Raw genomic sequence first — 14,722 nt, 5'->3', positions numbered from 1 at the left:
AAAGATATACGTGCAAGTTTAATAATTATATATCTTTATTTTAAAAATAAAATAATTTCTTTGTGTAGTCACATTTCTATGCAGTCGCGTTTCATTTTTTTAGAACATGTCTTTTAAAATTTAATATAAAATTAAGTTATTTTTCTCTCTTTAATTAATTATTTATTCAAAATACATTTTGAATTTATTTATCAAAGTATTTTTAATTTTTTAATTTATTTATTAAATGTCCAAATCTGTTCAATTAACATTAGACATGATAAATATTTGTAAAAAAATTATAATCTTAAATTTAAAAAATTAAACACTAAGATTATTCTATTTTATTTTGATATAAAATCATATTTTTTTAATATTTTCTTATATACTCAAGAATATATTTTTTTTTTTACATTTTACATTTTGCTTACATTTCAGAATATCCTACTTACTAGTTACGCAAGCATTGAGTAGTGGAGTCCAAGTTTCAAAATACTGTGTGAGGATACTTATAAGAAATTCGAACCAGCTATGCTTCAACATAGAGTCTGCATGCACTCATAAAGATGCAATCAAGTAAGGAATAGAATCACCTTCAGTTCAAAAAGAACTGCACACGGTGATGCAGATTCATATAACGGTGTAAAATATTTAACTTATATTTTATTTTATAATTTATTTTGTAAATTTTATTTTTAATGATTGGAATTCAAGCAGTTGAAAATTCAGGTGAGATCTTGACAATGAGTAGATCATCACACCAATACATGGAGAAGTTTAGTATAGTTGCTTTTTGTTTGGAATCTGAAAAAATTATACTGTAGCTGAATAGCATTTCTATAGGTGAATTTTGAATATTATGAGCATCAAATCATTGTTAAAATTATAAAACGTTATTTTAATAATTATAATGGATGATCATTTTAATTTGTAAAGATGAACGAGAGTCTAGTTAATTGAGCAAGATGCATAAATTATTATAAATTTATTTTTTAATTTTTCTATGATTTTAAGAAATGGATTAATTTATGACAATCAACTAGAAATATTTTAATAACTTAAAAAAAAACAAAAAATATTTTAATATTAAATATTGAAATGTGAAAAAAAAATTCAAACATTTTATATTATATATTCACTATAATAACGATATCATATTTAGTATCACTATTTTTCTTATTTCAAAATTTAAAAAAATTTAAAAAATTAATATTAAATAAAATACAAAATATATTTATAATCTTTTTAAATATTTCAAAATGCTGATTATAATTTTTATATATATTTTTAGTCTCTATATATATTTTTTATTCATAAGAATTCAACTTAAACAAAAAAAAAATTACAATAACTCGCTGACATTAATCAATCAATAAGTAAGACGTTTAGTAATTCTGATATTCAATGTGACGTGATTTTAATTTCTTATATTAAAAATATAAAAACTAAAAGCATATGAAATTTTATAAAATAAAATAAAAACTAATATTTTGAGTCAACAAAAGTATATTTTACCTCCAACTAAATATTATAAGTGTGTGAAACTTTGCTTGTCACTACCCTGAACAGAGTAGATGTAGATGTAAGACAGCCGGATATATAGGAGGCAATGAGTGAATGCTTTTCGACTTTTCGTCCTACGATTGGTGTCAATTAGCTTTATCCAATTAATTGGCTTTAGATGGCTTAAAATTATTCTTTGTCAATTTCCTAGCACTATACATTTTATCATATGCATCAGATAATATAAATTTTCCAAATATATGGAAAAATCAACTTTATAAGAAAACTTTGTATCAATAATGCGTGTCCTTTAGTATATATATAAAAAAAGCCCTAGCCTCAAAAAAATCGTATAAAAAAGCCCTGTACTTTTTTTTTCCAAACGGTTATATTTTAAACTTTTTGAAACAAGACCATACTAAAAGAAAGTACAAGAAAAATAACGCGGCAGTTAATTAGACCCATCTTAATTGAAGCAAAACTCTTTGATATATCTTTTTTAACATATATTCTTTATTATTGAATAATGTACTATAAATTCCATTAGATAATGTGAGCATCAATTTATATTTAATGTATTTTACACCTTATTTAATAAATTTTACAAACACTTTATCTATCTTTTTGGTTACATGAAGTTTTTTTGGTTGCAAAACATTTTATCTATCAAATAATAATGCATAAAACATATTAAAAATATGCTATTTTACAAGAGGGACTACACAAGCAAGATAAGATCACGGTTAGAAACCCATGAATGGTTAATTAGTACAATTTACTTATTTTCATTAGTTTACAACTTACATATGATAAATTTACATGTATTTTATAATTTACATAAAGTTTTATTAATTTACATATAATTTTGTATAATTTATAAATGTGTATAATTAAAATAAAGATTTCTGATAAATAAAATTATCATCTTAAATTTTATTATTTTTTTACACAACAAATATAAACATTTACTCATTTTTTCTTTCATCTCTTTTTCCATCGATTTTCTTCTTATCTCTTTATTCTTTTTTATCACATTAAGTATAATGTATTTTATTTTAATATTAAAATATTTGTTATTTTCTATTTTTAAAATTAAAATAATAAAAATTTAATAGCAAATAAAAAATTGCATAGTTGTGGTGCTTGAGAGAAAAAAAAAATCTAACTAACTCATAGAGAAGTCTCTTAAAAAAAACTCATACAGAAGTCAAGTTATGTATAAAATATTATTTACCCCAAAAATTAAATGGCTTAGTGACTTTGGTAGTTTTACAGGTCTAAAAGATTATGAGATAAAGTTAGGAGACAAATAAAAAAAAGGAGACCATAAATACAATTAAGCTTTAATTTAATCATAAACCAACTATTATAAATAATTTTATATTATTTTTAAAAATTTATTATAAAATTTTTATAGTAAAACTAATTAAAACAGAATAAATTATATTGAAACCATTTTCATTTAAAATATTTAAATATAAAACTTATTAATCATGATATGTTATAACAATAAATAATCATATTTATAATTAATTATTAATTTAAATCATATCTGAAAATAATTCAATCCAAATATATTAATAAAATTTCAATTCTTAGGAAAATAAGACTTTGATATAAGATTGAATAAAATGAAAAATCTCTTTCAATCCTCTTTTATATATCCTGAAATTCAATATTAAGGTCGACCTAGTGGTTAAATTTTAGGTAATTTGTCTGAAGTCACGTGTTTAAATTTTATTGCCAATATTAGTGTGAAAAGGTATGTCTTGAAATTCAAGTTTCATAATTCCTTACTAAAACTAATTACTGATTAATCAAAAGCGCGACATACTTAGTCACTATTTACACGGGTAATTGAGCATAAATAAAAAATCATTTTTAGTAGTGAATAAAATATTCATCCAATTCACAATTAGCTCAATTTACATTGCTTTTATAAGGATAAGTGGTGCTTTTAACGTGGCTTGACAAACAATATGGCACCGCACGTGACACCAAAATTCCCTTTGCCTCAAATGTCTAAAGCGAGGTATTCTGCATTTTGTTTTATATCTTTAATCAATGGCTTATGATAATCATTTCATTTGTAATGATAACGCGGAGATGGCTACTCAGAATTGGAAAGGCTTGACTAAGTTTTTTTTTTGGGGGGTTATCTTCTTCATCTCTTTTTCTTTCATTTTATTTTTTAAATTTTTCGATAAATAAATAAAATAGAGATGATACATTAAGATTAAAATCTATTTTCTTAAAAACTTGGTAATGAAAAAATAGAAAAAATAAATAAATGATGAAAGTTCAAACTCATTTCAAAGATGTTCATGTGTTTGAATAATTCATAAATTAGTTCTTTTTGAATCCTTGAGAATTTAGAGTTAAATTTAATTCAATTCGTTGAGATTTGTTAAGGAATAGTTGGATAACATTCTATTTTTTGAACTCATAACCCATCCAACCCGTGACATATAATTATTAGGATAAATTATAATTTTGGTTATTTAAATTTCTTAAATTTATGATTTTAATTTTCCAAATTTTTAATTATAAATTTGGTCCTTTAATTTTATAAGTTGACAAGTTTGATCCCCTGGTAGAATATTAATAAATATTTTTTATTTATAGAGTTATTTAGTTAATTATAAATTATTTAAAAACTTTAATAAAAAATTATTAATCTAATCCTCCACAACATTATACTATTCCTCTTTTCCACAAATACTTCTTTCACCTCCATTATCTTATACAACTCTATCGACAATTGCACCACATTAAGACTAATAATATTTTATTTAATTTTTTTAATGATTAATAGTTTTTATTCAATTTATAATTAATTTAATAGCTCTATTAATCATAATTATCAGTTAATAATCTACTGTGGGACCAAAATCAACAATTTATAAAATTAGGGAACCAAATTTTGCAATTAAAGATCATAGGGATAAAATTATAATTTAACTTAATTGTTAGAGGATATAGAGAATTCTAAAGGGAAAGTCTTTGCTGATTTTGTATTGAATGAGTGTGTTAGTTACATTCAAACTTAGTTGTGGACCTCTTATTTATAGTGTAATTGATTGGACACCTCTGACCACGTGTCAGGGTCCTACTGGCTATTTTTGCATTGGGGGTCTTGTTCTTCCAATTAATTTGTAACATTGGCTTTATCTTCTTTAAGGTTTTCACCCCTAAGTCATATTTTCCTTAGATCTCTAATCTTAGGGGCCCTTAGACTTTAAGTCAATATTTATCACAAAACAATAGCCCCTGAGTCAATATTGCTTTGTAGAAGCAATGTTAGCTTCACAAGTAGATAGAAATGGAGATTTATCCTAGACAATAGCCCTCGAGTTGATACTGCTTTGTAGGAATGTCAACTTCACAACTATAAATGAAGATTTACCCAGAACAGTAGCCAGCGAGTCAATATTACTTTGTAGAAGCAATGCTAGCTTCACAAGTAGAAAGAAATGAAGATTTACCCAAAACAGTAGCCCTCGAGTCAATATTGCTATGTAGAAGTATGTCGACTTCAAAGGTGGAAATGAAGATTTGTCCCAGAACAGTAGCCCCCAAGTCGATATTGTTTTGCAGAAACAATGACAACTTTACAAGTAGAAATGAATATTTGTCTCAGAACACTAGTGCCTATTTGCTCTAATACCAAAACTGTAAAAACAAATATCATAAGAAGGTGAGGGGTTATTTAACGTAATAGATTAATATTTTTGAAAGCAACAAAATTTTTTGTCTGTATAAAGAACTTCATAAGAAAACAAGTCTTTAACACAATAACACTTTAGACGATGAGAAAAATGAATTTTCAAAGACATTGCTTATCTTATAACAGTTAAAACACAATTTAGTCCCAAAGCTAGCTAACAAATAGATAAGAAACAAGAATAAACAGAGATTTATATTAGTCTGTCTCTACCCCTGAGATTGCGTCTAGTTCTTGATAAATCATCAAATTTCACTAACTTTTCAAGAAATACAAGTATTGTATCACGACCATTTATGACTCTTCTGGCTCTTAGAAATTAAACTCTACTCTAGTTTAATATATACCCAATGTTCTTTCTTCTACCAAGCCACTATTGGCTCTAATCAATTCAGACAAGATTTTTGTGATGAAAGATGACTCAAAGATATTCAATCTAAGCACTTAGTCTTTTTCTCTCAAGATATTCAATGTATTTTTTGAGAGCTTTTCTAATCTAATAAGAAGATATAGAGAAAATATTGTTTAAGAAGAGTAGTAAAAATTATGCATAGAAGATGAACTCTATCTATCTTCAAAAGACTTCTGGTTTATATAGATCTTTGACTTCATATAATCGTTGTCTCATAATAGGTAGATCTTGCCATGATTTTTGTATGATAAAAAGATATTGTTGGGTGCATTTAATGCACATCCTTTCTTCATGCATGTAGCTCTTCCTTTAAGGCTTGTGTGTATGGAGGTTTGCAACAAACGATCACATATTTGTATTAGAGCAGGTCCTGTCTTTTAATGGCATATTAGATCTTGATTTCATTTATTTTTTATAGGATTCAACAGATCCTAAGAAAATGTTTTTGCAAACAAAATCTGAGACATAGAAAAATAAATAAAGTATTAAATATCAAATTATGATATTATTTGTCTATCGTATGAAAACATCAAACGCAGATCATGTAACATATTTCTTTTGTATTTATTTGTATATAATCAAAATAATTAAGAATCTTGATTAGTCTTTCATACGTAAATGTCTTTGGACTCAATAGGCCCCAAGTCAATATTATTTTGTAGAAGCAATGCCAGCTTTACAAGTAAAAATGAATGTTTATCCCAAAACATTAACCCTCGAATCGATTGTAGAAGTAATGTCGATTTTACAAGTAGAAAATGAATATTTATTCTAAAACAACAGCCTATGAGCCAATATTATTTTATAGAAGTAATATCGATTTTACAAGTAAAAATAAAGATTTATCTCAAAATAGTGTTGTGGTGTAAATTACTACTAATATATTATGTAAGTTGTAAGTAGAGATGAAATTACTTCAATAATAATTTTTAAAAAGTTATTTTTCATTCCCATTTTTTATTTTTTTATAATTTAATAAAATCCTTAAATTAGAAGAAAATAAAAGATAAAGAGAAACTTTTAAAGTAATTGAATCTTTTTGTAAGTTGTATAATAGCTAACACAATTCTATATATAATTAATGAATTTAAAAATGTACTGCATATAGAAACAGGGATCGGGAAGCGAGTTTACGCGTAAAGGAAGACGACGCGGCTTGACCGTCAACAATTTCAATACTCTGCTCTGCTGACATTACTGGTCTGTTTAGAAGGAAGCAGAGAAATAAAATTGTTGAGAAATAAAATTGTTGAGAAATATTATAATTTTTCAAAGGATCCTTATTTTTATATTTTATTTTAATTCATTTTTTATTTATTTTTCTCTCTAAACCATGCATACTACGTACAATCACAACAACCCTCTCTCACACCTTTTTCTGTTTTTCTCCACTAATATTAGTATCTGTATCCTATATCCGTTATCCATCTTCCATGGAATCTTATTTTATTTTTATTTCGTTACCAAAAAAAGAATACTTCTTATTCTAAAATAACACTTGACACCTAAAATTTGTTATTCTTCACTTGCACTAAAATTAAAAAAAACACGAATTCATACTTTTGCACCTTTTAAAAAGTCTACTACTACTTAAAAACATTTTAAAAGGAAGAATGAAAAGGTCATTTTTATTAACCATTTTAAAATATTATTATGTACTAATTTAGTATTTATTTTAAAAACATGGTTTGTATATGTAAAAATGTAAAACATTACATAATATCACAACATTTAGATTTTTTTCGTATGTATAATGACAACAGTATTCTGGCACTAGATTGACCAAATGACGAGTTTTTTTACCAAAAAAATATATTTTTTTATCTAAATAATATAATCTAAAAAATATTTATTCCAATGATGTAAAATATTGTAACAAGTGAAAAATTGGTTCCCAAACTTATTTTTTACTTATTTTTTTAAGTAATTAAAAGGTACTTTTTTTATAAATATTATTAAATCAATTATTGGGAAATCAATTTGGTAATATGTGTTTTGTTTTTTTTTTCTTTAAGTATTACGTTTTTAAGGATCTTGTTATCGAGTTTGTATTTGTCATATCCTAATTTCGTCTGGGGACTATCATTTACTGATGTTTTGATTCTCGCTAGTCGAACTGCGTTTGTTCGACACTAGTTACCCCACAAGATAAAAGATCGTTCAATGTTTTGATCAAGAATGCGAAAGATACCAAAAAGGAGGGGCAAAATGATCTTTTTATTGAGCTTCCTATATCCTAGTTCGCCCGCTAGCCTCTAGCTCGCCTAGGTTAGCCTCTAGCTCGCCTGGGCCCCCAAATGACTTCAAGGTGAAGGAATCAGCTCGTCTGGGCGAGCCAGTTACTTCAGGAGTAAGCCTTAGCTCGCTTGGGCGAGCTGCCATTGTCCCAAGTGCCTTTTTTTCTATAAATAGGCGTGAAGGGGAGGTTGAGAGGGGGTTCCAAGGCTCAGAAGTGGAGAGAATTGAGAGAAGAGAGAAAGAAGAGGAAACGAAGCCGAGGCGCTACCGAATCACGACTTTGACCAATCCCTACATCGTTCCTTGTTCGGTGTTTTTCGTGCGACCATCGGTTAGTTTTGCTTTTAAGATTTGAATTTGATCTATGCACCCTTAGGGGTTCCCCTTTGTTGTTTTGTGCACATTCATCTTTTCCATCTATCATCGTTAATCTCTTTTTCTTTATATAGTTCAATCTTAACCGATCACTAGTGGAGTAAAATTGTCTTTATAAAGATTGAAAGTTAATAAACAAAACCAAGATAAAACCAACTTATAACTAACTTCATTTCATCAAATATCACTTGAGATCGTTCCAAGGTCCAACGCTTTAACGATTCTCTCTGCTTTTCAAAATTTAAAACATCGTTTCAAGGTTCAATGCCTTAAACGACTCTTTGTTTGCAACTAAAATGAATCTTTCAAAAGTATAAAACCAACTCAACACACAAGCTTTCAGACTTAAAGAACTACGTAGGTCTGAATTTCTCGTCGCACTTGAGGATACGTAGGAGCAAGGACAACACCATTGTCGACCCCAGAAAAGCAAAAAAATATAAAAAGGAAAAATAAATAATTTTGAAGTCACGTTATGCACACTCGATTAAAGGTTGTTGCCCCTTGTGGTGAACGCGTGGGGTGCTAATACCTTTCTTATGCGCAAACAACTCCCGAACCCTTATTTTCAAAATTCGCAGACCTCTTTTTGGTTTTTCTAATGTTTTCCTTAAATAAACGTTGGTGGCGACTCCAGACATTTTCTTCATGAGAAGACACATTTTTGCTTTTCACCTTGTCCTCTCATCGAAGGGTAGGTTGCGATAGTATTATTGAGGTAAATATTTTTTGGATTCTATTACTTGGGTAAACATTTTTTAAAATATTTTTAAGTAAAAACTCCCAAATGGCCATAGCTTCACCGCATAGAAAATCATGTCATGATAAAAATATATATATTAATAAATAGTGTACATTAAAAGATTAATCTCAGCATAGAGCAGTGATGTCATTGTGCCGATGCTACAGAGCATTCATCACGACCTTTGTTTGGTGATGCAGAGTATGCAGGATTTATCTCAGTAGCGGCCGATCATGAGCATGGAGGACTTCTTGGCATAGGTGGCCTTGGCCCGGAGTCTAGCCTTCCTTTTTGGGGGGAGGTGAGGCTCTTGTGGCCCAGGAACCATAGATGCAGGCCTCTGAAGACACTTCAGAGGCTGGGGAGGCTGAGGATACCCCAGAGGCAGAGGCAGGGGCTAAGGATGCACCAGTGGAGGCTGTTGAGGAGGGAGTTTCAGGCGCAACAGAGGCAGACATTGATGTTGACTACGTAGCAGATGTCATTGCGGCACAGGGGACTTGGGATCCATGGCCCACTCCAAATCAGGATGATTGAAACTTGACAGGACTTGATTTAATTATTTTGATTTTTGAACAGATTTTAATTTAGTTATTGATTTACTTAGTATTTTACTGCTTTGAATTTGAACAGTGGTTGACTCTTGCATTTCATGATTTTATTTAGAAATGATGTTTGTTTTGATATTTGGTTTAAACTAAATTGATTACATAATATGAGTGACTTGCGTTGCAATATCATATACCTCGAATAAGTCTGCCTTATGTAGAAGAGAAAAGGCATGAAAATTAGGGGCGTGAGTGAAAATGTTATCTTGCATGACAGGAAAATAGTGAAGGTATAACCAATTGTTGTAACCCGGTCAGTTTGTGAATCTTAAACTGTGAGAGGACGACTAGCATCAAGTACTGATTTTTGGATGAATCTATGAATATTGAATGAATGCATGATTTGGAAATCATGAAGGCCATGTTGAATTGATTTTAGCCACTTAGCCAAATAACCTTACCATGTTTATGAATGATTAAACCCTTGCACCTTTTTGAGCTTGAATATGAATGAATGTGTCATTGAACCCTGAACCTAAATGTAAATGCTATCTCTGTATACCCTATCTTAGGTTATAGGAGAGCATTGTATGGTTTAAGACAAATTTGTCCCAAATTTGGGGGAGTGTGTTTGGGTGAATTATATTTCAAGAACGTAAGTAATAGCTGCACAAAGCGTTAAAGTCTCAGCCATTAACAGTAATTATAAACTGCTAAAAAAAGACAAAGAAAAAGAACATCAAAAATAAAGAAAACTCTGTGTGCTGTTAATTATGCTGTTATTTGTGGCATGTCAATAAAAGCTGGAAAGTTAAAGAAAAGGGTGATCTATGAATGAATGCTCTCCTAGAACCTATTTTTTGCATCTTAAAAAAACCATGAATTATTCTTAGCCCAGCCTCATTACAAGCCAAAAAAAGTCTTTCAGATTCATTTTGTGTGTTTATGACTGTATGGAATGAGATGAAATGCAAAAGTTGGAAATTGTGTTAGTTGTCTATATGAAGAATACCTAAAACACCTGTGCATATGAGAGAAACAGTGGTCGTGAGGATTAAGCTTGGTTGACCTTCCTTGATACTTGTCATGCCTGCTAGCCTATTTCATTTTTGCTACTTAATGCACATGCTCATGTCTTTGAATATAAGGCACTTCACTTTGGAAGGTTGTTGGTTGATGCATGTTTAGTCATCTCTGTTTGTGTGATTGAAACATATGAAACAAGCACCATTTTGGTTAACCACTGTTGATTCCTTTTGCTTGAGGACAAGAAAACTGTTATTTTCTTTGCTTGAGGACAAACAAAACTATAAATTTGGGGGAGTTTGTTAATTGCTATTCATGAACTTTTATTGCATTGAAAATAAGTAAAAAAATAGTAGTGTGCCTCTAATTTACGGTTTCTTTTGTGAAGATTGTAAATATTTTCATTCTTGTATAAATTTATAAAGTAGAAACTTCATTTTTGTGAACTCATGTTGAATTTAATTCAGTTTGTTGGCTAAAGAAGAGAATGTGTGAAATGTTGTTGAAGAACGATTCAAGGTCCAACACTTTATCGATTCTCTCCGCTTTTCAAAATTTAAAACATTGTTTCAAGGTCCAATGTCTTAAACGACTCTTTGTTCGCAACTAAACACACAACCTTTTAAAAGCATAAAACCAACTCAACACACAAGCTTTCAGACTTAAAAAACTACGTACGTAGGTTTGAATTCCTCATCGCACATGAGGATACGTAGGAGCAAGGACAACAACCTTGTCGACCCCAAAAAAGCAAAAAAATATAAAAAAGGGAAAATAAATAATTTTGAAGTCACGTTATGCACACTCGATTAAAGGCTGCAGCTCCTTTTGGCGGGCGCGTGTGATGCTAATACATTTCCTATGCGTAAACAACTCCCGAATCTTTATTTTCAAAATTCGCAGACCTCTTTTTGATTTTTCTAACGTTTTCTTCATGAGAAGGCATACTTTTGCCTTTCGCCTTGCTCTCCCGTCGAATGGTAGGTTGCGACAGTATCATTAAGGTAAATATTTTTTGGATTGTATTATTTAGTTAAATATTTTTTTAAATGTTTTTTGATAAAAACTCCCAAATGGCCATAGCTTCACCGCATAGAAAATCATGTCATGATAAAAATATATATATTAATAAATAGTGTACATTAAATTAGTTGGATTTTCTAATAAATGCAACAAAGTAAAAGTTAAAGTATTTAATAGTTCATTAAAAACTTTTAATTGTTTTCAACATTAAATAGTAAATTAAACGTTTTAAATGTTTAATATTTAATGTTATATTCCTGTCAAAAATATATATTTATATTCATTATATAATATTTTATTTCATTCTTCTTAAACAATATATAAAAATATTTATTATACTATGCATGAGAATATATACATAACACCTGACTTTTTTTTTTTTATTGAATATCGTTCAAATTGATAAAGATTAGAATTGTCTCACACTACCGAAATTTGAATCTCATTACCATTGTAAGAATTTGATCAACAAACAGTTTATATGTATTTCTTCAAATATTAGAGATGTCTTAACTCAAATGCATGAATATCTATATTATCTAAACTCTTTTTTTATATAAAAAATCAACTATTAAGTTTTTTTTTTATAAATGTTCCAAACTTTTTATTTCTCTAAACTCTAAAGTGAGTAATTCCAAGCAATAATATTATATATAATATGATTGATAAATAATTTTATTTATTAAATATGTGATTTTGAATTTAACCTCTGCCTATGTATGAAAAAAATGTAATGAGAGGTCAATCTTTTTTAAAAAAATGAATAATTCTAATGTGAGTATGTGACTCAATTATTTTATTTCAAAAGAACTAAAATTATCAAAATATTTAATTTTAATTAATGTACAGTCATGAATGGTGAGACGTGTATTACAAATTTAAAATAAAACATTTAATAGTACAAATTTAAAATTTTAATATTTTTTAAAAAACAATGAGAATATTTACTACTAATATAAAGCATTCATTTTAATTCCAAAAAAATTAGTCCATACTAATAGTAATTACCAACTAAGAGCGCCGAAAAAAGAACATACAGTTATATCAATATCATGATTGAAAGGTACTTACACAAAGTACATTACCTCCGACAAACAAGCATTTCTTTATAGTATTTTTTTAGATTAATACTTATATTATTTCATTAATTAATTAGACAACAAATATAAATACTAATTAAAATATTTTTAAAAAACTTCATTATAAAAATTATTAATATCTTAAAAACTTCATTGAAAAAATGATTAATTAAAGCATTTATAAATTAAAAAACCATTGAAAACATTATTAATTATTTAACATGGCTGATCAAAAATCGTGAAACCGAAAGCTACTAGAAGCAGTAAAAAAAAGGGAAAGGAAAGAAAAGAAGGGCGTTAGGTTACAGTGGCATAGAGTAAGCAAACCATGGTTGGGTTAAAGCGAGTTTAGCAATAGCATCAGCTTAGCTCACAACACCGTACGGAAAAAGTGACGCGTGTCCTCTCTTCTCCCAAACAACGCGCTTTCCATCTCTCTCTACTAGTCCACCGCCCTATTTATCACCCCATTCCCAACTCTTCACTTCCTCTCTATAATCTCTTCACTCTTCACTTACTTCTCCACAATATTTTATGTATTTTCGTAACAAACCAAACCCAACAAAAACTTCTTCACTCTTAGTTTCTCATGGCATCATCTCAGAACGTAGCCAGCATTGAGCCATGGATGCTTCGCCCACCTGTCACCGATTCATGGCTCGCAGAGTTCTTCGCTCGCGACGCCGATACCCTAACCAGGGCTCTTCAGAAGTCTCTCTCCGGCGCTGTTCTGCCGCAGGACAACCACCTTTCTCCGTTTCTGCACCAGCCCGCCGCCGCCGCCGCCACCCCCACCGTGTCCAGCCTCTCCGGCTCCGATCAGGAGTCGGCGCCGCGCCGCCGTGCGGCGCCTCCGCCCTCTGGGAAGATCTCCAAGAGGAAGTCGCGCGCCTCGAAGCGCTCGCAGACGACGTTCATCACCGCGGACCCCGCCAACTTCCGGCAGATGGTCCAGCAGGTTACCGGCGTGCGGTTCGGCGGCGCGCCAATTGCGCCGGCGGCGGTGGTGAAGCCCGAGCCGCAGCGCGCCTCGGGCCTCGCCAGGTTCCCCGCCGGCGTGGGGTGCCTTCCGACGCTCGACACGTCGGCCTTCCTGCTGGACCATCACCAGCAGCAGGTGGTGCCCGCCTCTGTTAACTCTGGGCCCGGCACCGGGCTTTCTGGGCCCGGCCCACTCCCCTTCGCCCAACCCCTCCTTGACGCTCACGCTGCTTCCTTCGCTTCCTCAGGGTTAGATTTTGACACCTTCTCCAACTTCCCCACTCTCGAGTCGTGGAAAGTCATGTGAGAGAAAAAAAAAATATTGAGAATTTGAGATGAGATAGATTCGCTGAAAATTTTCTTTTGGCTTTTTCCCTTTTTGCCCCTCTCGTGGGTTAATGAATCTGGACGGGGGAAGTTAGCTAGCTAGGCTGATCTTATGTAAATTTGGGAAGGGAAAATGGATATGAAACTAGTATCTTTTTTTTTTTTTCTTTATGTAATTTCTGTTACATAGTTCCTTTATTATTATTATTACTATGACGGGGTGTAATGGAATGGAGATAATGAGAGCTTTGTTTAGTTTAATTAACCAAATTAATGAAATTCTAAGTTATCTATGAACAGTGTAGACTTGGACCACATCATGTGGTTGATGTATACCGTTAATTTGTGTTCCGAAACCACCATAACTAATGTCGGAAATTGCTGTTTTTTTTATATACTCCTAAAAATAAATTGAACTATATATGAAAGAAGATATGTATGAGACACCATGGCCATGTGCAGCGTGTCAACTTGGCTATGCTGCTTGTCCAAGTATATAGTCGTTTGGTCTAAGAACTCTGACTTGGTCTTGCAAACTTATGGCATGGGGGGTCTCTTCTTGAGTGAGTCTATGTGGGTTTGGCTCAACTTTGGTGATGGAGTAAATTTTCTTACAATTTCCGGGTTTCAGCTGCATTAAAGAGTGCCTATTATATCTTTTTCTTCTAATTATATATGAATTAACTTCAGCTAAAGGTAGTGACTATTCACTTTTGTCGAATAATTTTGTTAAAAAAACATAATTTATTGCTATTTGTGTCAATA

At 30.6% G+C, this 14,722-nt stretch overlaps 1 protein-coding gene across 1 annotated transcript; it reads left to right on the top strand.

Moving 5' to 3' along the window:
• The first annotated feature begins 13,101 nt into the window (after positions 1-13,101).
• On the top strand, positions 13,102-14,254 carry LOC114400763 (calmodulin-binding protein 25-like). The gene has a single exon (XM_028363392.1). The coding sequence runs from the start codon at positions 13,239-13,241 to the stop codon at positions 13,935-13,937; it is 699 nt and encodes a 232-aa protein (XP_028219193.1). The 5' UTR covers positions 13,102-13,238; the 3' UTR covers positions 13,938-14,254.
• Positions 14,255-14,722: the final 468 nt, after the last annotated feature.

The sequence above is a fragment of the Glycine soja genome, chromosome 19 (genome assembly GCF_004193775.1).
Source record: "Glycine soja cultivar W05 chromosome 19, ASM419377v2, whole genome shotgun sequence".
Taxonomy (NCBI): domain Eukaryota; kingdom Viridiplantae; phylum Streptophyta; class Magnoliopsida; order Fabales; family Fabaceae; genus Glycine; species Glycine soja.
Note: the sequence above shows the minus strand (reverse complement) of the source record. Positions and strands in the feature narration are given on the sequence as shown.

Bases quoted from the DNA above. Each gene is read 5' to 3' on its own strand.
- LOC114400763 (XM_028363392.1), top strand. From the start codon at position 13,239: ATGGCATCATCTCAGAACGTAGCCAGCATTGAGCCATGGATGCTTCGC.